Source organism: Eutrigla gurnardus, assembly GCF_963514095.1.
Source record: "Eutrigla gurnardus genome assembly, chromosome: 19".
Taxonomy (NCBI): Eukaryota; Metazoa; Chordata; class Actinopteri; order Perciformes; family Triglidae; genus Eutrigla; species Eutrigla gurnardus.
In genome coordinates this window covers 20,467,267-20,493,080 of record NC_139930.1, presented here as the reverse complement: position 1 = coordinate 20,493,080, position 25,814 = coordinate 20,467,267, and the positions used below count along the sequence as shown (strand labels likewise).

The window sequence follows — 25,814 nt, the reverse complement described above, 5'->3', positions numbered from 1 at the left end:
TCACGTTTCTATCAGGATGCAGCGTTTGTTTCTTCGTGGCTGTAAAGATGTCGTGTTGTGTTCACACCAAACGCCACATTTTCACCTTCAATTACACACAAAGTCAACACAGAGACACAAACGGACGCCAATTCCTGCCGGACGGCAACGGAGACAAACACGCAACATTCACGTAGTCGGGTTTATGTTTAAATATTTCAACTGAAGAGATAAATTCCTCTGTGTCTCTAAAGCGTCTCAGCGTTGAGATCGTCCACCTGTCGTCCTGACGTCCCTGAATCCTAAATGGAGGAACCAGATGTTGTCTCCTGGGTCTGTGGTCCCCTAGAGGTCTAGATAGTAGCTCACATTAGTCCAGAGACCAGACCAGACTATGTGGAGGAACCAGAGACTGTCTGTGGTCCCCCAGAGGTCTAGATAGTAGCTCACATTAGTCCAGAGACCAGACCAGACTATGTGGAGGAACCAGAGACTGTCTGTGGTCCCCCAGAGGTCTAGATAGTAGCTCACATTAGTCCAGAGACCAGACCAGACTATGTGGAGGAACCAGAGACTGTCTGTGGTCCCCCAGAGGTCTAGATAGTAGCTCACATTAGTCCAGAGACCAGACCAGACTATGTGGAGGAACCAGAGACTGTCTGTGGTCCCCTAGAGGTCTAGATAGTAGCTCACATTAGTCCAGAGACCAGACCACAGGTTGGTCTGGTGTCCATCTTCAGTAATTTAAGGCCAAACTGTGATATTTTTAGGAGCAACGATGTAATTTTGTCGTGTTTTTGTTTTGTCTGTTGATCGTCAGTGATCCAGAACAGACAGGTTGCGTTCTCACTAATCCAACTTTCCTAACGGCTCTACATATATTACACTAATTATACACATATATAGAAACCTGTTCTCCAGGCAGGACCACACGGCCTCCCACAAAGAACACCCCCACTCCACATGGCTGACTGGTCGACACCCACAGCCGCCATCTTGTAACACACACACACACACACACACACACACACACACACACACACACACACACACACTTGTATAGTATTTAGTTAGATAGGCCACTTGGACTTAGTGTATGTTTCTTTGTTTATTGTTAATAAACCCCTTATGAACATACTGCTGTGTTTATTAATGTTGTATAAGAATGAATGATATCAACCTCTTCTCTGTGAAGAATTCACAAATCCTTCAACTGTTTGTACTCATATTCTAATAGTTATTAATTATTGGCATTTGAGTACAAACTCCTTTATATTCCATCCATCCATCCATCCATTATCTTCCGCTTATCCGGTACCGGGTCGCGGGGGCAGCTGCCTGAGCAGGGACGCCCAGACTTCCCTCTCCCCAGACACTTCCCCCAGCTCCTCCGGGAGGACCCCAAGGCGTTCCCAGGCCAGCCGGGTGACATAGTCACTCCAGCGTGTCCTGGGTCTTCCTCGGGGTCTCCTCCCGGTGGGGCATGCCTGGAACACCTCCCGAGGGAGGCGTCCAGGGGGCATCCGATACAGATGCCCGAGCCACCTCAACTGGCTCCTCTCGATGTGGAGGAGCAGCGGCTCTACTCCGAGCTCCCCCCGTGTGACGGAGCTCCTCACCCTATCTCTAAGTGAGCGCCCCGCCACCCTGCGGAGGAAGCTCATTTCGGCCGCTTGTATCCGGGATCTTATTCTTTCGGTCATGACCCAAAGTTCATGACCATAGGTGAGGGTAGGAACGTAGATTGACCGGTAAACCGAGAGCTTCGCCTTTCGGCTCAGCTCTCTCTTTACCACGACGGACCGATACAGCGACCGCATTACTGCAGCCGCTGCACCGATCCGCCTGTCAATCTCACGTTCCATCCTTCCCTCACTCGTGAACAAGACCCCAAGATACTTAAACTCCTCCACTTGAGGCAGGAACTCCCCCCCGACCTGGAGGGAGCAAGCCACCTTTTTCCGGTCGAGAACCATGGCCTCAGATTTGGAGGTGCTAATCCTCATCCCGGCTGCTTCACACTCGGCTGCAAACCGCCCCAGGACATGCTGGAGGTCCTGGCTCGAAGGAGCCAACAAGACCACATCGTCCGCAAAAAGCAGGGATGAAATCCAGTGGCTCCCGAACCAGATCCCCTCCGGCCCACGGCTGCGCCTAGAAATCCTGTCCATAAAAATAATGAACAGGACCGGTGACAAAGGGCAGCCCTGCCGGAGTCCAACATGCCTTTATATTGAGACTGAGTATTGATATTAATAATTATCTATTAATAACTGAATCTGCTCCTGCTAGTTCCCCAACACTGTGTTTTTCTCTGCGATCCAACAAAACACACACCACTACACACACCGGTGTCTATTTATCAATGAAATGGGTGACGTGACCCATCACCATCAAGTTACCGCCCCCTTGTGATGTCATATACTAATACCCAAAGTATATTTATTAAGCTTTCAAAACACACACCAAAAAACACCCGATTGTCTCCAACAATAACCTTTAGCTGCATTGTGTTTGTTCTCTCCATCAGATGTCTGTGAACTGGAACTGGACACAAACACAGTCAGCAGAGAACTCAAACTGGACGACACCAACAGGAAGGTGACACGTGTGTCAGACCACCAGTCATATCCATATCATCCAGACAGATTTGTCTCAGAGCCTCAGCTGCTGTGTAGAGACGGTCTGACTGGTCGCTGTTACTGGGAGGTCAAGTGGAGAGGACATGTTTATATATCAGTGAGTTACAGAGGAATCAAGAGGAGAGGAAACGACTCTGGGTTTGGATGTAATGATCAGTCCTGGAGTCTGGGTTGTTATGATGGTGGTTACTCTGTCTGGCACAAAAGAAAACATACACTCATCTCCTCCTCCTCCTCCTCCTCCTCCTCTGGTGTGGTAGCAGTGTACTTGGACTGTCCTGCTGGCACCTTGACCTTCTACAGAGTCTCCTCTAACAAACTGATCCACCTCCACACCATCAACACCACATTCACTGAACCTCTTTATCCTGGGTTTAGAGTCTGGTCTGGATCAGTGTCTCTGTGTCTCTGAAACTGTTCACAACAAACACAAAGCGGTGCGATTACATTCAGAGTCAATGCAAAGATGTGAATGAAAACATTGCAGTTTGTAATCAGTCAGGTTCATTCCTCCTTGTACTTGTTGTAAATGTATTAATGCTTGTGTAAATGTACTTAAATGAATGGAGTATATCGGGATGGCTTTGTCTTTAGACTGAACCTTGTCGTGTTGAGGAACATGCATTAGTGACTGGAGCAACTAGTTGCTGTCCAGTGGAAACCATCAACATGAAACACAGAGCACACACAGATTAGAATAGAAAACATAATGTATTTAACATATTACAAATAAAAACACATATTAAACTGTTTCTTCATTGTTGGAGAAAATGCTCCTGCTAAATCCACTAAGGAATTATAAACTATGATGATGCTGCAGCTGTGATTTTCCATTCATCAACGCTTTATAACGCTTGCTCTTGGGTGATGTTGAGAGATACACAGACCAGCTGATGAAGACGGCTGCATGATGCATGTGAACGTGTATAAATGTTGACTTTGCTGCAGTGAACCTCCGTGGAATTGAATCCGGCGTCACCAACAGGCTTGGAAGAAGAGAAGCGTCCGCTGGCTGCATCTCGGCTCTGGGCAACTCCGACACTGCGGACGCAAATAAAGGTCGGAGGCGTTTTGCCACTATTTTATCGTCAGCTTCACCTCGGCCTAGACGCAGTGAGTAACGCATAATATTCTCCAAAAGGAAATTGATTAAGATCAAGATGAGAGAATGTGTGGATTCAAATCAAACGACTGAAATAAGAAAAAGACAAAAGCTCTGTGTAATAAGGAAGTTACATGAGAACATGTTCAAATAAAATAATAATACAAAGAATGTGAGTTAAAAGTAGATCCTGAGGGTAAAGTTAGGGCCGTTGATGAGACTCAGACCAGAGTGTCCCAAAACCAAGACTGCAAACTGTCCATAAATGCAACTTGTGGTCCTTCATGAATGCAACTCCTTCACTTATAATAGACACATTTATCAACACAATTCCAATTACTATATGTCTGCATGAAAGTGATTGTTAAATATGCATATGGTTTGTTTTCATGAACGGCGGAGGTGTGTAGCACTTTAACTCCTTTTGTATAGGAAGGTCTGTTGTATCCTAAAGGAGATGTGAAAGGATCATTGGAGCTCCTTTCCTTTGGTGAAGGAAGGTCTGTTGTATCCTAAAGGAGACGTGAAAGGATCATTGGAGCTCCTTTCCTTTGCATTTAGAGAATCTGAACGGCTCTTATCATGGCGGCCACTTGTTTACTTCCGGGTCACGTCTTCAGTTAGGAACCTTCCTCAGAGAAAAAGGCCAAATCCCAACGTCACCCCTCACAGGCTCACAGACTTTGATGTGCGTTCCCATTGAGTCCCTGACGGTCACATCGTGCACGAGGACTCGCTCGTGGACATTTTGAGTCCTTTATGCCCACTTACGTAAATCAGCATCGATGCTGACTTTGCCTGAGGGAATTACCCACAGTTCATAGCGTTGCAACGTGAAACACAGGGTTACCAGGGAAAGCCCGGAGGACTTAAAAAAAAGGTAAACAAATAGGACACCACATGTGTGGAATATTACATTTAAGCAGAAACTTTAACATTAAAGATTTAAAATGGAACATAAAACACTTGAAATCATAGGCATGTCATCATAGCCTACACACCTGGTTTAATCATCAAGCAGTTATTTTAATTTAGCTTATTAAAGTAAACACATTATTTGAGTTACGACTGGTCTGGGATGATAAGAGTCTGGAAGACGTTCAGATCAGGCTGTAAAACGTGAAATAAAACCCAACACTTTTAGATAATATATTTTGTGTCATCAAAGTAAAGTGACAATCCGAGTGCTGTCCCATTTGTATTTCTACCATTTCAAGTCCTCACAGCCTCTCACACTCAACCGTTTACCAGGTGACGTCAGGTAAGTCCCTGAGGGTTCAGGACTTAGACCTTAGGGGGACATTCGGATTTGGCCAAAGACTCCCACAATGTGTTAACGTGGTTGTGTTTTTGTTAATGTGGTCGTGTTTTTGTCATGGATGTACTATGATTGAAGGAGGTATGGGCCCAAATGCAGTTAAAATGCTTATTTAAATGGTAAGTCCAAAAACTCAGGGAGGCCACAGGGGCAAAAACACTATCAAAAAAACAAAGATCCAATCCAAAGCGGACAAAACTCAAACAATAATCCAGACAAAGACCAGGACACAGGCAGGACAGATCAGGTGGTGGACACACATCCGGGATAAAACAGACGACCAAGCCAAGATTGAAAGGAAACACAGACTAAATACATAAGGGTGGATTAGGTTCAACGACAGACAGGTGTGGAAACACAAGGGCAGGCTATGGTGATTGGGGAGAACGAGAGGCAAGGCTGACGAGACAATGAGACACAGCTGGGAGACAGAAAAGGAGGGAAACCAAGACAGGAAGCAAAGCACATGACAACACAAGACAGAAGGACTACAAAATAAAACAGGAAACCAACACAACAAAACCCAGTCATCAGTAAGCTGTCAGCCTGCAGCCAGACATGCTAACATGCATGAACACGCTCCACTCCCTGGAATTGAACACACTGGAATGTAAACGTATCACTTTTATCAGGCATGTTTTAAAGTAGTTGGACTGACTCTGATCAGCATCAACTGTAGGAGGAGTGTTTTAGAAACACATCTTTAGTCAAATAATATACGTAAATCCACACATGCATTAGTTAATGAGAAGAAAACCTGCCATCCTCATCCTCTTCAGGCACACAGCACAGTTCCTCCCATGTTTCCCAGAGACAAACCTAGATATAGACAGTGATGGGAATAACGGCATTATAAGTAGCGGCGTTAGTAACGCCGTTACTTTTTTCAGTAACGAGTAATCTCATTGCAGCTGGGATCGGCTCCAGCCCCCCCCCCGTGACCCTAAATACAGGATAAGCGGTAGACAATGGATGGATGGATGGAGTAATCTCATTGATAACTCACCTCATTATTATAACGCCGTTATCGTTACTGCCAAAAAATGTGTCGCGTTACTTCATTGAAGGCAGAAAAAAACTAATGTTAGCTATAGTACACAGAGACATGTCAAGCACTAGGACCAGGCGGAAAACGGCCGCTCAAGCTGAAGCCTGTGTGATTGGCCGTCCCCGCCGTCACGCCTTCTTGCTTGCACACCGGTCTGCTAGTCTGCGGTCAGGAGTCCTACAGGAGTCCGCTACTGGAAGTTGGGAGTTTGTTCTGCCTGGTTGACGTCAGCTAGAAGGATGTTAATATCAGAGGTTTCATTTACATTTACGTTTGAATCGGTGTCCGTGTGCGTATGTGCGCGCGTGCGTATTTGTGTTTGGTAATTAGATGCAGCCAGGATGTCTAAAAAAAGAAAAGTGGACATAAGAGACTTCTTTAGAAGTCAAAGTGTAAGTTACTCAAAGAAATGCGTTACACCCATCCTGCAACACCTTCACTGGCTCCCAATAAAGCAGCATATCCACTTCAAGATCCTCCTCATCATTTACAAAGCTCTCAATAATCTGATCAATAAAATGTATTATTATTATTGTTGTTATTATTACTATTGGATTAGAATTGGGTGAAAATGTTTTGCTACATGCTTTTCCAAAAGATATATTGTGTTATTTTTATCAATCTACTATAAGCATAGTAATTATAAGATCTCCACTAAAATGGTTTAGATTTGTGCACTGTGGATTTCTGTTTGTAATGTATTGAGGATCCATTTCATTATAATACTCAGATTTATCATAAATAATTGAACACGCACATGTATTTTAAGTTCCGTCAAAGAGGGATGGAGATGGGGTCATCGGCCATCTTGATTTTGCTGCCACCTTAGTGAACCTTCACCTCCTGTCTGACTGATGGAAGCTGCAGTTAAACACATACAAACTACATTTGAACAATCACATTCTGCATCAATCACAAAACACAGTGATGTGATGAGCATCTATTCTAGAAGTGAAATCTGTGAAGGTGTCCAGTCTCTCTCTTGATCTCCACACAAACCAACAACCAGAGACAACAAGTCTATCATCAGCAAATCAAGATGGCCAATCAACGCCACTCTTCTTTCCTGTTTCCTGCCTCAGGGTTCAATGATTTACGTCTGGAGGGAACGTTTTGCGACGCAGTCATCACTGTTGAAGACGTGGAATTTAAAATCCACAAGATCTTCCTCTGTCGATGCAGCCTCTACTTCCAGTGAGTACATTATCTGATATTAGGGGGGAAACTTGTGAATTTATATCCTTCAAATGAGCAGAAAGTAACAGCAAATTGATTGATTAGTGATGTGAAGTCTGAGAGAACAGCCACAACACGTAACAAGCTCATAGAGCATCTGTGATTTAAAACAAAACAAGAGGACATTAAACACCTGATAGACGGCTACGAGAATATTTGTAACATATTTGAAAGGATCATTCAGAATTCAACCAGTGGTGTAGTTTCCCTGTCTGTCTGTAGTTTTTATAAATATAATGACTTGACTGGATATCATCTCAAATGAGGTTTCTTGTTTCCATTCATCTCATATTGACTTCCAACATGTGAAGTTTGTACATCGGTTGTAGACTCAGCTCAAGTTGGATTTATGATGTTTGCCAAACGTGTTATTGTTTTGTTGTTTTTTAAAAATGTGAAGTAGAATTTGAGCTGCTGGTCTCTCAGTTCCATACTACTGTACTTTAAAGCAGATTTTAGAATGGAGTTCATTCAGAAAAGTAACACATCTGTTACAAAATGCATATAATTCACTATTTCCATTCCAGATGTCATTTATTCAATAGGTTTCATGTGTGTCATTCGGCGTATTGGGTTTGTCAGTGATGTGGTTTAAAGCTAAAGTAAACTGGGAGGAGCCTTGATATGAGTCATATTTCACTCTGCTGCTGTTTTGAAAAGCGCCCCACTATATTCTTATCCTAGTTATTAGTGTGAAGCAAAGAAGGAACAGCTGACGTCAGTTTCTCTTTCTTCTTCTTTGTGTTTTCATCCTGACCCACAGAGCTCTCTTCCAACGATGGTCTTCTTCAGACAAGAAGGTCTTCAACATCCCCGGCCTGACTCCTGACATGATGCAGCTCCTCATCGACTTTGCATACACCGGCTCCGTTTCAGTGACGGAGGACAACGTTCAGGAGCTGCTTCTAGCAGCCGATCAGTTTAATGTGATGGGAGTTGTGAAAAAGTGCTGCGACTTCCTGGAGAGCCAGCTCTGCCCAGAGAACTGCATCGGCATCTTCCAGTTCACCACCGTCTGCTTCTGCCCCGAACTGCACCGCCAGGCCTACAGCTTCATCGTCGACCACTTTGAGGAGCTTGTTTCCTCTGAAGAGTTCCCGCAGCTCTCTGTGCAGCAACTCAGCGCCATCCTGAACAGAGACGACCTCAGAGTGAGAGACGAGAGGACTGTGTATGAGGCCGTCCTCCGCTGGATCGCCCACTCACTGCAGGAAAGGAGAGACCACATGGCTGTGCTCTTATCTAAGGTAGGATGACTTCCTGTCACATGATTTCTTCTCCGTGGTTTCATCCTGACTGAACAGTAGTCTGTAGGGCCACCTCTAGAGTCAAATCATTTGTCCTGCCCTGAAATGTTGCTTTCATGCTCCATATTGCTCTCACTGTCAACAAATACCATGAAGAGACCAAAACCGACACTAAACTAATCCTGCTGTCAAGTCTGTGGATCCAAAACAGAATATAGCTTATAATGATGACATTATGAATAGATTTGGTTCAGTAGGATAAAAGGACCGGCCTAAAGTACTGCCGTCCATGAACTTCTATTCCAACATTCTGTCCTGTTTTCTCTGTAGGTGCGGCTGGCCTCCATGGGTACAGAGTACATGAGGATCAGTGTGATGTCTAATAAGCTGGTGAATAACAACACAGCCTGCCAGCGCATGGTCAGGGAAGCCATAGAAGTCATGCAAAACCAGCCTGATGTCTACCACCATCTCGCCCGTCCTCGCCTTCCAAACGCCGTCCTGCTGGCCATCGGAGGCTGGAGTGGCGGCGATCCGACTGACGGCATCGAGGCCTACAACGTCCACACCAACGACTGGATCAGCTTGACCCAGCATCTGGAGCGTCCTCGTGCCTACCATGGCACCGCCTTCCTCAACGGGAGCGTCTACTGCGTTGGGGGCTTCGGCAGGTTGGAGTGTTTCAACAGCGTGTGCAGGTTCGACCTCAGCTCAAAAACCTGGCATGAGGTGTCGCCCATGTTTTTCCGCCGCTGCTATGTGAGCGTCACTACACTCAACGGGTGCATCTATGCCATGGGAGGGTACGACGGGCATCGACGGTAATATTGTGTATCTGGAATAAATTTTAGATCTTTAAGTCCATCTCATGAAAAATGGGAGCAAAAACAAAAGTGTTGCGTTTATATTTTTGTTGAGTGTATATTGAAAAAAGAAAAATGACTCATTTTTCGTTTCAAAATTGAAAATAGAATGAACGGAAGGTACACGGACCCTATTTCATCCCCGAATCCCATTCATGAACACAATATCTAATATCAGTTAACGAGTCGTTTTCCGTTTCTCCTTTTCCGATTTTAAAACAAATAACGGGATACGAGTCGTTTCCGTTTTTCGTTCTTTTATTTTGAAGCGAAAAACGGAAAACGACTCGTTATCCGTTTTCCGGTTGTCGACTTCAAAAAGAAAGTCGGATGGCCGCAACGCACGGTTTAAAATGATATTGGTTTTCGTACAGATTGCAGCAAATCTTCGTTCTAGTTGTACTGGACCGTAGTGCTGCGTTTGATACAGTAGACCTCGGCATACCAGGCATTCTGGAAACATGGGTGGGGCTGCCTGGCACAGTCCTGAACTGGTTTAAATCATACTTGAAACTCTGGTTACTTCCTGGTGTCTGAGATCTGCGACACATCGTCCTGTCGTCTCTCCTACATGTGAACAGTTTGGTAAGTGACAGTTTCTGATATTTCAAACATACAAGAATGAGACAATGTTCAGTCTTTACTGCAGTAAATGTACTGAAGCTGTAAAATACAGCTTCCACCTGAATGCATCAGTAAGAATAATCTAAGCATATCATGTATTATAGTACAACACTGTGTACTTTTACTGTGGATACTTTAAAGCTGTAGTCTATGATTTGAAAGTTTGAAAAAAGCACCCCTTGGTGTGTGTAGTGATTTTGGAGTCTCTGTACTAAATAACAGTGGAGTTATTGATCAATATAGGAGATAGTCATGATTAATACCATTAAAAAAATCACCACAATTATAAAAAGGCACATATTTTCAAAACAGCTGTTGTTTGACAACGAGGAGACCCTTGGTGTGTGTAGTGATTTTGGAGTCTCTGTACTGTATAACAGTGGAGTTATTGATTGTCTTGTAATTTGCAGACGGTCCCTGAGCACTCGCCCGGCTGTCGGCTGCACATAGAGATCAATGTTCTCCGTTCAGCTCGGAGGACGCTTATTTATGTAAAAAATCTGGGTTTTGGTCCTTGTAGCTCATAGTCTATGATATTACGGCGGGACAGAGGCATCATTTGTGTTTGAAAAACGTTTCACTTCTGATTTATTCATCCAGGAAGTTCAAATCTGTGAATATCTTTCCAACTTTACCCAACTTGATATCTCGCCTATCATGCTTCATTCATTATCTCGTTTTCACGGGAAAACGGATGATATGATCTCGTTTTCACGGGAAAACGGATGATATGATCTCGTTATCACGGGAAAACGGAGGAAATAAAATGTATGCATGACCGTGCAGTTGCTGAATCTGTCTTTATTTTAGATCACCAACGGTCAGTTTGAAAGATTATCGAGAGCTTGCGGGCGGCGCCGTCTCTGGAAACTCGCTGCTCCACGACGGCATTACACGGCTTCTTACATAGACAATGAATGGGAACATTCCCTCCGCTATGAACTCAGGCAGGCCGTTTAGTTTCCCGTGTGTCCGGGACTTCCACAACATGTACAAAGTAGGGATGCTCCGATCAGCATTTTTGGGGGCCGTGTTGACTACAAACACGTGCGCACGCCGGAGTGGAACCGTATGGCGTTATTTGTGCCACATTTATGAAGGAGCAATGTGAGATTTTGAGCGCAGAAAAATATATTTTGCGAGCACAGAAATGATATTTTAAAGATAAATGATAGGCGAGCAAAACATAATGTCATTTGCGCAGGCAAAAATATATTACTCTCACAGGGCTGCCAACTCTCACGCATTGGCCGTGAGACACACGTATTTGATTGATGTCACACTCTCTCACGCCACAACCCTGGTTTCTCACACTGAAGTTTCCATCCAGCAACAAAACAAATCTATTGTGTTATCTGTTTTCTCGGAGCATCAGCGTCTTCTCTACATGATAAGTGTTTGTCACCGCGCCTCAGCCGAAAGAGAAGAAAAAACACGTCGTCAGAAATGAACTGATTCACAACTGAAAGTGAAACTTAAATAGCGGCGAGTGGATCTACACATGCGCAGACTTAAAGGAGTCATCACCTGGAAATCGCAATTTCTCTTGTTAAAACATGCATATCTGTGTTTGACCTCAGTTGAAACTTGCCTGAAAGGCTGGAGTTTGAAAGTGGCGCCGTTTTTTCGCTTCTGCTCTTTTTCCGAACAGGAATAGCACACAAGGTTGTGCATTCCTAAAGCACGAGATTTTGATTCTGCGCCTTCGGTGACGTCACCGTGGCGGCTACTTGCATAAGCCCACCCCTCTTTCACCACCCAACCCCGCCCCGTCCGCTACCTGAAATCGCCGAAGCGCCGCCATTATGTTTTGGAGTCTGCATGCAGGCAAGCCCCCCCGGCTCTGTCCTTCCTGCGGCGAATCAACGCGCGCCTCATTACATATTATACAATGCACATCCGGACCAGTCAAAACCTCGCGCGTAATCTCGCGTGATAAAATCGCGGTACGAAAAAGGGTCAGAACAAGCTCAATGTTTGATTACATTTTTTTTTTTTTTTTCTAATAAGTTTTACGAATTGATCCAAAGCGATCCAAGGGGGGCTGGATACGTATAAAACCAGGTGATGACTCCTTTAAGACATGGTGAAAGTCCTTGTGGGGATTTGAAAAAGTGGGTGGTATGTTGTGACTCCTCCATAAATGATTGAACATACACTTACATATTTTATGCACATTTGTCTGTGAATCACAAGGGATAAGGACTACTAGAATTTTTCTTCAAAACATTTCTCATATTTTCTTATTGATTTATTGCATTTTTAGTCATCAATCACATGATTACACACCATTTGATGGAAAGAATGCTCATTTTAAGACACAGAATTAAGAAAAAATAAAACAGAAAACACGAAACTTGGGAAAAAATAAACACAGACTCTGGAAAAAATGAAAACAGATTTCATAGTTCATAGGGGGTGGAGCTCGGATCTCGCCCTGTTCAGCCTACTCTTTGGTTGGAACCTACTGTCTATGGTCAGAATTTAATTCAATCTTATTTATAGTGTCATATCACAACAGAAGTCATCTTAGGACACTTAACACATTGAGCAGGACTAGAATACGCTCATGATGTTCAGAGTCAATATTTCAAAGTCCCAACATCACCCAGGGGCAAGCGTTACAGCGACAGTGGCGAGAAAAAACTGCCTTAATAGGCTTTTAGGCAGAAATCTGGTGCAGCCCTTGGGTTCCAACTGCATTTGGTGTTGGAAGTAGTATAGTAGTAGTAGCATTAGCAGTAGTGGTAGTATTAAAAGAAGCAATAGAGCAGAGACCAGAACAAGTACAGAAGTACAACAGAGCACACAGCTCTCAAGGACTTGATTTTGGTATTTGATTACTTTATTTTTTATACAGAATCCCAAAGTAAACATGCACAAAATGAGCCATGTTGTGTCTTGTATCTTACTGTTGGGTCAATAGGTTCTATTTGTACTCTGAGTTAGGCTAATACATTGAGAACCACTGATAAACGGTATTAAAAAATGTTTTTGCTGTATGGTAATGATGCTGGATGGGCCAAACAAAATATGGCCGTGTATGCGGTAAAATCTTGGTTGGCCCACCAAATCTCACTCCAAGGTTTGTTGAAAAGTTGGCAGCCCTGCTCTCACTCAGGGCCGCCCCTGCCTACACGCAGAACACGCACAGTGCGTAGGGCCCCGCGATCCAATAGGGGCCCCGTTTTGCACAAAGGACGCGCATATGCACAGCCGTGGGGCGCGCTACTAGATCAGCTGTCAGCGCGAGGCAGGAGAAGAGAGAGAAGAAGAGACACCGCACGCGCCGTCACTGCAATGATTGACAGCAATCGATCTGACCAATCACTGGTCAGATGCACATACGCTGCAGGCACTTGTCAAGCAGCTGCAGGTGAAGACGTGATGCCTTCGAAAAGAACCTACTAGTCAGGCGCGAGCAAGAGGGGGAAAAAGCAAAACAAGAGGAAACTCGTGCTTCTCTCGGAGGTGGGTGTTTGTTGAAGTTAGTGCTGGGCGGGCCGTATTAACGGCGCCGTTAAGTTAACGCTGTTAATGGTGTTAACGGCCCAGCACTAGTAAACATGTAAAACTTTGTGGCATAAGCAAGCACTAAACCTCAGTGCCTGAAAGACTCAAACTGATTAATCCAGGTGTGCCTGACCATTGTTGTGAGGTCAGACACACATGGATTAATCAATTGGTCTAATAATGTAAGACAGGAAATAAACGAGCTGGCGCTCTCAATCTGTCCCTTCTGTGCGCGCTCAACTTTGTCTGTACGCTCGCACAACTTGGCACAGCGTTACAAATGTGCCACAATAGCAACCAATCAGAGACTTGGAGAAGCTCAATTCTGATTGGCTGTTTCGTCTCCAATCACAACGCTTCCATAACACACCGAATGAGTGGGATTTTACATCTCCAGGGAGAACATTTTGAATAATTTCATTTTAATGCATCAATTTGGTGAATTCTGAGAACCAAAATATGACATATCAATTACTGACCAATTTCTTACAAACTGCTGGTGCTGATACAAATGTTGACATACTTAATGGGGTTGAGGAGTTTAAGCATCCAAGAAAACAACAAAAATGACTAAAACACAGTGCTGAGCCTTTATATTATTAGTTTATCATGACTATTATTAATAATAATATAAGTGGGTGACTATTCCTCAGCCTTCCTTGGTGTTTTGGTTTTGACTGAAGCCTCGTTCACATACGTCGCCACTCGCCCATCTCTGAGCGACAGCTGTCAATGAATGTGAATGTGTTCTAGCGGAAGTGGTCAGGACAGGCGATGCGATGTGGGCGGGGACGGAGATAAAATAATGTAACTCTCTGCGATGCGAGTGAAGCGAGTACCAATCAGAATGTAGAATAGAGATGATTGACAGTTGACGTCAACAGAGAGTTCCAGAGAGTTGCTGCTTGAACTAGCCGCTGACACTTGCTCAGTGTTGTGTTGTCTTATTGGCTACCCGCCAATGTGGCAGCGAGATTGACAGTTTCACCCGCCAATCACAAAAGCTACCCGCATTTGGCGTGTGGGCGGGTGCCAGTTTCATGCCCTGGCCACGAATGATGAAACATTATCGGTGTAAATGCATTTCTCTCTCACCCCGACTGCAGTACGTCCCCAATCCCAAACTGCTCAGCGATCACTCGCCACAATCCCCCCCTCCTCCCTCGCTGACGCCGCAGCCTCAGCCAAAATTGCCAATAGTAGCCATGCGGACCGCATGGCTACTATTGGATGAATTTTGGCTCAATTGAAAAATCTTTCAAATCGTAGACTACAGCTTTAAGCTGATTACAAAGCAGAAGCTTTCATAATTACTAACAAAGTATTTTTACTGTGAAATACACTAAATAAAAACTACAGAATTACATGTCGCCTAATAAACTGTAAAGAAAAAAAAAAGATTTAAAAAAATAACTGCAACCATAAATTCAACGTATGTGATTCAAATTCAGTTATTAATGCAATAACAGAAGTTGAGGAATTCTAATTCAACTATAAATTATTCAAACTCGTTTCTATGTCGCATACTTCGGCCCAAACAAAGTCCACCACCAACGTGACATAATAAACTGAGTAGCTAATCATCAGCGTTGATGTATGACCAATGAAGATAATAGTTGCATGGTAGTCCTCAATAAGGTCCTCGGCTCTCGTCCCCATGGTACTCGTAGTCCACCTCTCTTCATGTTGATTGGGTGACATGGATCTGTTAGTTCAAAGACAAAGTAAAAAATGTCTTCTTGTCAACACCGGTGAAAGGACAGTAACTACCCACATTCATTGTGAATGCGTTCACTAGGAGTATATGTATATTTAATGTGCGTCTCACCTGGATGAGTCTGGACAGGTGGGACCTCATCCTCCAGCCAACAGCTCATCCCTTCTCATTGAACCATGTCTACAGCTCTGGGCCCTCATTTATAAAACTGTGCGTAGGATCCTTACTAAAAGTGTACGTGCGTTTTGGCGCACGCAAAAAGCCAAAGTTTGCATGCGCCAAAAAAAAATCTGATTTATAAAACTGTGCGCACGCAAGCTGTATGCAATGTTCCCTTTATAAATCACAGGATCACCTACAAGTGTGCGTACCTGAATCCCGCCCTGTACACGCCCACATTTTACTATGTTAATGAGCCGGCATGCAATCGTTTCCGTGTGGTGAATCACGGCGACAGGTCAGAAAAATAGCGAAGAAACGTAACTTTTCAGAAACGGAGAAAGAGACACTTGTTGGGGAGGTGGAGGCCCGGACAATAATTTAATTTAGTGGTCACAGCAGCGGGATCACGAATAAAAAGACGCAGTGCGAGTGGCAACACATTGCTGCTGCAGTCAACGGCGGGGTCATCGATAAATTTGCGCTCTCCACGAGCGTGCCACTCATTATAGCGCATTTCCTCTGCGCTCTGGTGGTTTAAAAAGGAGGATAAAGTGTAACAAGTATACGATGGCTTAATGGCTGTATGTATGTGTGTTGATGATATATGCACATACATAAGGAGAATATTTAGTTATTCCCGCTGTGTTCTACAGTGATCTAATGGAAGGTATTTATTGTATTTATTACATGCATTTGGGCCGTCTCCTCCTCCTGCGGTGACGGCGCTGATTCAATATTTCAAAATGATTTTGATTTAAGATACAAGTCAGATTTTAGAAGAAGGTGTTAATATGAAAAAAACTATCACTCATTAAAAACGTCAAAAACATTGCTGGAGTTCCTCATGATAACGCAGATCTAACGTATGATATGGAGTGTAATTAAATGTGTGCGAGTCATCAAAAATATATAGTTCTTCTCAGGTTTACTGCTGATTCCCTTCCAGTCTCCAGAATGTGCGTACCGGTACGCATGCCTCAGAGTTTGCTTACGGGTACGCGCACTTTCCCGTCAAGTTTGGTTTTTATAGATCACAACATTTGCGTGGAAAGTGGCGTACGCACGTTTCCAGCCCCATTTTGTGCGTACGCAAGCTTTATAAACGAGGGCCCTGGAGTGTGACTGACCAATCGCTGCATGAATGTTGCCTCCAGATGTTCAGCGTTGCATCTCAGAAACTTCTCATTTATCTGTTAAACACAAGAAACAGAAAACACGGACAAATAAATCCTTTACGTCCGACATTTGCAATTAAATAAAAGGTTCCCTATGTCTAAAAAGCCAGTCTGATTTGAGGAAAACACAAAGTCATTTCAATACGTCTAAAGGGCATTGCCTCAAGTGTTTTGTAAGTGTTTATTAGCAATGCTAGTTGAAGTCAACGTGGTCAGTTAGCATGTATCTGAATAAAATGTCCCTGAAAACACCGATCTAACCATTAAACAACATTGTGTACTACTGTATGTCTATGTAGTATTTCATTCTTTCTATGTAGTATTTTTTTTTGTCTAAAGTTAACGTTGGTTTTGTTTTCTAAAGCTAACATTGGTTTTGTGGCATAATATCGACCAACTGAATGTACAAACAGTTTGCTGAATGCCAGGAAAAAAATGTAAAATTCATGTCATCATATACAAATGACTAGATTACAATTCCATGACTGTTTCACTAATTGCTGTGAGACTTTGTTGGAAGTTCATGTCGAACAAAAGGCCAAAGCAATAAACGTAACAATGTAACTTCCTGACCGGAGTTCGAGCTAATCCGATAACAAAAGAAACAAACAAAAACACATGGACATGGTCTAACTCCCTACGACAGGACGACAACGGTGTTTAACGACAACAGGGATTCATCCCTACGGCTTCATGTTGGACATTAACGTCTGAGCTATTTACAATGTGAATAAAATGTTAGCATTGAAGCTAAAGTTATCTATGAAGAAAAGCTCAAAGATTAACACAAGGACTAAATGCGTATTTGAGTCAGTTGAAATATTGTAACTGGAGCGGTAACTTTGTGTCTCGCTGTGTCCTGAAAGCCTTTGAGATTCTCCTGCTGTCGTCTGGACGCTGTACAACTCAAACGGGACCAAAACATTATTGGTCTCGCCGTTAACTACCGTTCATAGTTTTCAAGAAATGAGGTCCCATTGGAGACACAGGAAGGGGCGGGACTTTGCCTCTCTGTTGTCAGTGTTGCCGTAGTGACAGTGTACGTCTCTGCCAGCAGGTGGAGACTCTGCTATGAATCAGTGTGAGGACCGAGAGGACGGAGTCCTTCCCTCTAAAACCACCCAGGATGGGGGACATGACAGCCAGACCAAAGCTCAGAGGTGACACGAGGATCTCGAAGTGTCCAGGACTCAGATCACTCCACCATCATGATTCTCACTCAACAACATAAATATACATGATATTAACTAGATCGCTTTATTGAGTTTAAAACTGAACCTTGTTATTATCTGACTGTCCTGAGGTGAAGAATCAGGTCTTGGTCCAGACATTTGTAGTCCATGTAGGGGATGATCTGAATCTAGTGTCGACTGTTGAATCCATTTGTTTTCACTTTGGTGAACAATCACTGAGACCAGAAGCTTTAATTGCCTTCAATACTGTTAGTTGTCTGAGAAGAAGAAGCAGTAAAGTTTGATGAGTCAAATAAATATTCAGATTAAATATTAACCTGACACACACCTGGACCTGACGCTGTAACCTGCTGACACTTCAGCTGATCAGCTTCAAATATTGATATGATAGGAATGAAAGTTTAACTGGGAAATTCAGATCTTTTCTCTGTTGGTCTGTTGGACCACAAAAACACAGTGTCGATCAACAATAACTCACAACAGCTGATGGAATCTTCCACCTGAGTGGTTTGTAATTTACACACATGAAACATTTGCTGAATGAATAATGTGATGGTCTGAACTGCCAATCTCCCACAATGCAACTTGCCCCTCACACTACTTAGTTTGACAGCAGGATCGTTTTATGTTTATTTGCACCACTCATGACATTGCAGATAGGAAGGGGGGGTTTCCTCCATATCGTGACCTATGTATCATGATAATATTGTATTGGGATAATATCATAGTAAAATTATTTCTTAAATTGTATTTATTGCATCAGGATGCAGCAGCACAGACCAGACTCCCCTGGACCTGGACCAAGACCTGGACCCAGCTGTGTATCCATAAAGAGTGACTGGTCTATGCCTATCATTATTAACTTTAAAGGTGACCAAGCTGCTGATGGAAGGTAAGAACTGAACCTGAACTCTCATTAGAGGATGAATCAGGTCTAGACCAGCACCTTAATCAATAACTCAGAGTCCACCAGCCCTGAATCCTGCAACCCGTTCTGTCTTCTGAGCCACGATGAGTGACAGTCTCTTGTTTCACTGAAGCTCGAACAGAAAGGACCAATTAAATCCTTTTTAACTGGGATTAAACTACACAATATGAAATAAACAATCTGTTGGGGATGTAGCAGGAGCAGATTTGGTTATCAACAGCTAATTATTAATGTCAATATGATTATCAATATTAATAACTATATTTAATATATCGATATATCATGATATAATCATGAATAAACGGGGCACCACCCTGGGATCAGGGAAAAGATAAGCTAAAACTGTATTCAGTCTCAATATAAAAGGTCTTATACTCACATGCCAAGGATCGTGATCATTGGCATAGAAGTATGAAACAATCAAACAATTCAATAAAATAATAAAATAATGGTTGTCAGCCAATAGGGCACCAGTTGTGTGACGTTGCACTTCGCACCCAGGTGAGAAGTGAAACTAAAATGGAGGTTGTAGTTTTTTATCTCCTTTGTTCCTTCATGACCGCATGTGGAGGCTTTTGTAGGCCGCATTGTGTAGTCCTAATGGTGAGGTCCCAATAAATCCAACCTTAAAGAGACAATGAGGAGAAAACCTCTTGAAAGAAAAGACTCATAGACGGGAAAAGTAAAGCGTTAATGACATAGAAGAGTAGCGGCCAGGCTAAGCTAAGCTAAGAACAGAAAGACTCCAAACTAAACAGACACTAAACTCAAGCACCGTCTTCCTCTCACTCAAGGGAGGTTGTAGAGTATTAAGTAAGACACTTTATATCCACCAGACTCTTATTTTAGGTTTTAACATAACTGATAATACCCGAGGAGGTGTCTATTATCAGGAGGTAATGGACTACGTGAAGGACAGAACCATCAGACGCCCAGTGGAGATTTTGCAACCAAAATGTAAAGTTGTTTCACGAGTCATAACTCCGTTTCCCCATCATTGTGTGGAAGAAAACTCTTCAGGTCCAATTCTGTAGCTGGTTCAAATGAGGTTTAATCACTGACAGTGGAGAAAAGAAATTCACAGTGTATCTATGAAGATCCAGTCTGTTGAATGGCCTGGCCGAGTTGGATTTATACAGGACAGTCGAGAGAACAAAAGGGAAGGTGTCATGAGTGGATTTGCATTGAATCAACACATGTCTCTCTGCAGAGGAAGAGACATCTGTTGATATCTACAAGGTGTGACCGTTCTCGGGAGAGCTAGACGATGTCACTACAGGGGTCACTCATCGGGCCTTGATCAATGTATGAAAGACAAACAGTTCAGGAAGAGGGAAAGATCAAAGAGTCTTTTCATCAAGACTGCAAGGGTTAAATTCAATAGAAACAGCTCAGCAGGACATTTGATGTTCCCGAGAGAAAGGAACATTATATGGGGAACAAATAAGAGATGTAAGGTAACACATTTTCTTCTACAATTGTCACCCCATAAGGTTCTCATGCAACGGAAACATTGTCCACTGCTCCCGTTAATAGGACGGACCTTAGATACGACTTGGCAACGGGAGATATTTCTAGTCCGCTCAGCTTATAGAACCCTTAGGCTCAGCTACAAACCACAAAGCTAACATTATGCTAGCAAAACGCTGAGTGCAGCACTAAGTCGGATCCACAGTGCAGGACTAAGTCGGGTCCACAACGTGGTCTAATGTGACCCAGATCCATTTATAGTATTGAGTATTGAGTATTGAGACACTAGCATCGTCTCTTAGAGCAAGACTCATCAATATAAAGATAAACAGAGCAAACTGATTCATGAAGCTCAACTAGTTAGAATCTGAAATTGTATTTAATGTATCAGGATGCAGCAGCAGAGACCAGACTCCCCTGGACCTGGAACTGGTCCCAGCTGTGTCTCCATGAAGAGTGACTGGTCTATGCCCCGCTTTATTACATTTAAAGTTGACCATGCTGCTGATGGAAGGTAAGAACTAAACCTGAACCCTCCTTAGAGGATGAATCAGGTCTAGACCAGCCAGAGAAAAGTTAAGAGTCAGTGAGAAGCTAAATTGGCTAACGTGACAGCTACTGCAAGCTAAGCTAAGCTAAGATGTGCTAAAGTGGGTTTACATCGGAGCTGACCAGTTCCGTAAAGTGAAGCCAACGCTGAAGTGCCTTAAACTGTCAATCTATCTGGATGTATAGAAGTCTATGAGAAAATTGTCCTACTTCTCTCTGCTGGCCACCAGGGGGCGACTCCTCTCCGGTTGTATAGAAGTCTATGAGAAAATGGTCCTACTTCTCTCTGCTGGCCACCAGGGGGCGACTCCTCTCTGGTTGTATAGAAGTCTATGAGAAAATGGTCCTACTTCTCTCTGCTGGCCACCAGGGGGCGACTCCTCTCTGGTTGTATAGAAGTCTATGAGAAAATGGTCCTACTTCTCTCTTGATGTATTATCTCAGTAAACATTGTAAACATGAGTTTATGGTCTCAATCTCTAGTTTCAAGTCTTCTTCAATCCAGCATGATGTTCATTTAGTACATTATGGTCCATTTACAGTCCACCAGACCAGAAAGCAGGGGATGCTTTAGGGGGCGGGGCTTACCTGCTGATTGACAGGTTGCTACCACACTACCAATGCTGGTTAGCTACTAAGATGACTTAAACACTTAGCTGTAAAGTTGACCTTGAACTATGAAGCTAACTTTGTTAGCAGCTTCACACCAGAATCCAGATGGATCCAGATCCAGTAAGGTTGCCGCTCTGGGTGCCGCTCTGCCGCTTGTGTTCATCAGATCCACCCTTTGTGCAGAATCTGAGGCTTCAAAACTGTAGTCCACAAACCAACAGGCGATGTCGCCATGACAACGTCCACTTCTGATCTACAGTCTGTGGTTTAGTGACTCTTTAAACTTGGTTTTCTCCACAGAGTTCAGCAGATCTCAGAGGTTCTGTTGACCCAGCAGCATCAAACAGACCTGGACTCCATATTTATGGTGAGTACATGTACAAGCTCACCTTACACTATTAACCACATCAACTACAGATTCAATGCTGAACAGGTTCTAGTGGTCTCCATGCTGCTCAGACCCACACATGAATCCCATGTTGGGTTCTTTAGAGTTCATGTTCAGTTTATCCTTCTGTTCCAGCTGCTGGAGGAGAACATCGTCACTTTTGTGAAGAACGAGCTGAAGAAGATCCAGAAGGTCCTGAGTCCAGATTACCCAGAATGCTTGGAGAATGAGGACGAGGAGTTGTTGGACGGTGAGGATGAAGAGCAGAGGAGGAACAGAGAGGCATTTCAGAAGATCACAGTGCACTTCCTGAGGAGAATGAAGCAGGAGGAGCTGGCTGACTGTTTGCAGATCAGTAAGAGGATTTTAACAGATTTAACATGGTGGAAAGAAGAGAAGGATTCAACATGAAGAACTTCATATTTCTCCTAATAGGCTGCACACAACTTCAATGTTTAGGTTCTCTGGTTGTCTACAGACCCGAATACAGCCAATGTCATCATAAATATATGTACGCATGATGTCAATGTTAATGTTGATTTGCTTCAACCATCCAGACGAGTTAGAAGCTTTAAACAGTGAATTTAAACTGTTAGTAGCATCTAAATGTCTGCTTGTTACGTGTTCGGTTGTCAGAATCAATATTCCAACAGACTCAAGTTCTACAGAGTTCAGACAGGATCACGACCGTTTCAGAGGAACAGGTGTTTCACTTCACCCAGTGACCTTGTTAACTGGTGACTTTCAGCTAGGAACTAAATAGTTGGTAGATGAAAACAAAAATGTATTTAAAACAGGCTTCTACGAGGACACCTCCATGTTTTCAACCAGAATTCAGTGTTTCTGTTTTGTTGCCTTAAAAATCTAATTCTGGTGAATTTTCCTTTCAAAACCAAAACGGCGAATTGAGGCGATACAAGAGGCTCTTTATTTCTAGACTGACTCACTGAGCTTTACAGCTGCAGTTCAAAGGGTTATATATCCTTCCAGTTCTGTTTGTCTTGTAAATGTCTTTTATTTTACTTCTGTTGGCTTCATCAGGTGCACCTGATTGATTTTGTCTCCATTAGTTTGATTTGATCATGAAAGAAGCTCATGATGTCACTACTACTGAGGACTATAGGAATACATGGCTCTAACACATGGCTTGTTCATAGACTGTAAAAGGGTCTGTAGGATCCACTAACTGGGTTCCTTTGTTGTTTATTCAGGAACCGCTGGTGCAGTGTACCAACGTAAACTCAAGTCTAACCTCAAGAAGAAGTTCCAGTGTTTGTTTGAGGGCATCACAAGAGCAGGAAACCCAACCCTCCTGAATCAGGTCTACACGGAGCTCCACGTCACAGAGGGCGGGACTGCAGAGGTCAATGAGGAACATGAGGTCAGACAGATTGAAACGGCATCCAGGAAACCAGACAGACCAGAAACAACCATCAGACAAGAAGACATCTTTAAAGGCTCACCTGGAAGGGATGAACCAATCAGAACAGTGATGACAAAGGGAGTGGCTGGCATCGGGAAAACAGTGTTAACACAGAAGTTCACTCTGGACTGGGCTGAAGACAAAGCCAACCAGGACATACAGTTCACGTTTCCATTCACTTTCAGAGAGCTGAACCTGCTGAAAGAGAAGAAGTTCAGCTTGGAGGAACTCATTCATCACTTCTTCACCGAAACCAAAGAAGCAGGAATCTGCAGGTTTGAAGAGTTCCAGGTTGTGTTCATCTTTGATGGTCTGGACGAGTGTCGACTTCCTCTGGACTTCCTCAACAATGAGATCCTGACTGATGTTACAGAGTCCACCTCGGTGGATGTACTGCTGACAAACCTCATCAGGGGGAAACTGCTTCCCTCTGCTCGTCTCTGGATAACCACAAGACCTGCAGCAGCCAATCAGATCCCTCCTGAGTGTGTTGACAGGGTGACAGAGGTCAGAGGGTTCACTGACCCACAGAAGGAGGACTACTTCAGGAAGAGGTTCAGAGATGAGGAGCAGGCTAACAGGATCATCGCCCACATCAAGACCTCACGAAGCCTCCACATCATGTGCCACATCCCGGTCTTCTGCTGGATCACTGCTACAGTTCTGGAGGACGTGTTGAAGACCAGGGAGGGAGGGGAGCTGCCCAAGACCCTGACCGACATGTACATCCACTTCCTGGTGGTTCAGTCCAAACTGAAGAACGTCAAGTATGATGGAGGAGCTGATTCGGATCCACACTGGAGTCCACAAAGCAGGAAGATGATTAAGTCTCTAGGAAAACTGGCTTTTGAGCAGCTGCAGAAAGGAAACCTGATCTTCTATGAACCAGACCTGAAAGAGTGTGGCATCGATATCAAAGCAGCCTCAGTGTACTCAGGAGTGTTCACACAGGTCTTCAGAGAGGAGAGAGGACTGTACCAGGACCAGGTGTTCTGCTTCGTCCATCTGAGTGTTCAGGAGTTTCTGGCTGCTCTTCATGTCCATCTGACCTTCGTCAACTCTGGTGTCAATCTGATGGCAGAAGAACCAACAACCTCCTGGTGGTCTAAAGTCTCCAGAGACAAACCTAAACCAAAACATCTGCACCAGAGAGCTGTGGACAAGGCTTTACAGAGTCCAAACGGACACCTGGACCTGTTCCTCCGCTTCCTTCTGGGTCTGTCACTAGAGACCAATCAGAAACACCTACGAGGTCTGCTGACACAGACAGGAAGTAGCTCACAGACCAATCAGGAAACAGTCCAGTACATCAAGAAGAAGCTTAATGAGGATCTGTCTCCAGAGAGAAGCATCAATCTGTTCCACTGTCTGAATGAACTGAATGATCGTTCTCTGGTGGAGGAGATCCAACAGTATCTGACTTCAGGACGTCTCTCCTACATGAAACTGTCTCCTGGTCAGTGGTCAGCTCTGGTCTTCATCTTACTGTCTTCAGAAAAACATCTGGACGTGTTTGACCTGAAGGAATACTCTGCTTCAGAGGAGGCTCTTCTGAGGCTGCTGCCGGTGGTCCAAGCCTCCAGCAAAGCTCTGTAAATATAGTTTTTCATTCAGAAAACAACAAACCATCTTGGAATTACAAGGTTCTATCTGCATTCTGAACCATTTGATTGGTTTTCCCAACTGTAAAAGGTAAAGAAGTAAAAAGTAGTTCTAAATAGTTACTTAACAGTAAAGGTAAGAAAGTATTTAGTGAAAAAACTACTCGAGTACTGAGTAACTTCTGAGTAAATTCTGATTATTGTGGCCCCGCACCTGGTGATCTGAGAGACTACCAGGAGGCATAGACGTTGGAAGGGCAGCTAACCCCCCCAGTTACATAAAAATCAATGCTTTCTCTAACATGAAGCGTTTGTCACCTCAGCTGAAAGAAAAGAAAAAACACAGCTCACCGCTTCATCCAGCGTCTCTCCTCTCTGTCTGTTTCACCGACACACACACACACACACACACACACAGTGATCGATAGTCATGTCGAAGACATTTATTCTAACTTTTCTCTGAGTTTTGTCGACATAAGAATGACTCGACCCACAAGAATCTGAGTGATGAGCAGCTACAAACAGAATCTCACATCAGAAACATTCAGAAATGAACTGATTCACAACTGAAAGTGAAATAGGATCGACAGATTCACTGACGTTAGACGGTAAAAGTCGGGGGGATTTCAAAAAGTGGGCGGTATATTGTGACTCCTCCATAAATGATTGCACATACACTTGCATATTTATGCACATTTGTCTCTGAATGACAAGGATTTAGAATTAAAAAACGTTAAAAGAGTTCTATCTATAACCGGGCGTGGAGAGTTTGTGTGCTGTCATGTGACTGCCTGGCTGCGTTTGATTGGTGAAACGGAGTCACGTGAGAGTCTTGAAAGAAGACTCAGACAGAAATAAACAGATGGCACAGTGTGACGTTAACCTCACCATGGAGCCTAATACACCACCCAGCTGCAACAATAACCTGATGAACAAACATGTTAAACATCATTTAACTTCATTATGATAATAATGTTAGAACCTGAGGTGATGAACAGTTGTTTGTAATTGTTTCATCACTAAT

General features: G+C 43.6%; 2 protein-coding genes and 2 pseudogenes across 4 annotated transcripts in view; all 4 read left to right on the top strand.

The window, feature by feature from the left end:
- Nucleotides 1-2,349: 2,349 nt before the first annotated feature.
- Nucleotides 2,350-3,732, top strand: LOC311029459 (stonustoxin subunit alpha-like; the record flags this gene model as incomplete). The annotated part of the gene is made up of 2 exons (XM_084034598.1): nt 2,350-2,353; nt 2,510-3,732. The coding sequence occupies 2 exons, from the start codon at nt 2,350-2,352 to the stop codon at nt 3,031-3,033; spliced, it is 528 nt and encodes a 175-aa protein (XP_083890724.1). The 3' UTR covers nt 3,034-3,732.
- Nucleotides 3,733-7,128: 3,396 nt separating this feature from the next.
- Nucleotides 7,129-9,397, top strand: LOC311029458 (kelch-like protein 10 pseudogene; annotated as a pseudogene). Its single transcript has 3 exons — nt 7,129-7,283; nt 8,089-8,572; nt 8,903-9,397. The product of its transcript is annotated as a kelch-like protein 10 pseudogene (transcript).
- A 359-nt stretch (nt 9,398-9,756) lies between these two features.
- The window catches only part of LOC311030190, a 163,494-nt pseudogene continuing 147,436 nt past the window's right edge, over nt 9,757-25,814 (top strand). The window contains exons 1-3 of the transcript XR_014599353.1: nt 9,757-10,020; nt 17,681-17,786; nt 18,583-18,711. The product of XR_014599353.1 is annotated as an uncharacterized misc_RNA (transcript). The remainder of the gene's footprint in view (nt 10,021-17,680; nt 17,787-18,582; nt 18,712-25,814) is intronic.
- Nucleotides 20,595-24,799, top strand: LOC311030193 (protein NLRC3-like). The gene is made up of 4 exons (XM_084035823.1): nt 20,595-20,731; nt 21,679-21,745; nt 21,902-22,121; nt 22,978-24,799. Exons 1-4 carry the CDS (start codon nt 20,610-20,612, stop codon nt 24,783-24,785), a joined length of 2,217 nt encoding a protein of 738 aa, XP_083891949.1. The 5' UTR covers nt 20,595-20,609; the 3' UTR covers nt 24,786-24,799.

Coding starts and splice junctions, on each gene's coding strand:
- LOC311030193 (XM_084035823.1), top strand. CDS start 20,610: ATGCAGCAGCAGAGACCAGACTCCCCTGGACCTGGAACTGGTCCCAGC. Junction 20,732..21,678: donor GACCATGCTGCTGATGGAAG/GTAAGAACTAAA, acceptor TTTTCTCCACAG/AGTTCAGCAGATCTCAGAGG. Junction 21,746..21,901: donor ACCTGGACTCCATATTTATG/GTGAGTACATGT, acceptor CTTCTGTTCCAG/CTGCTGGAGGAGAACATCGT.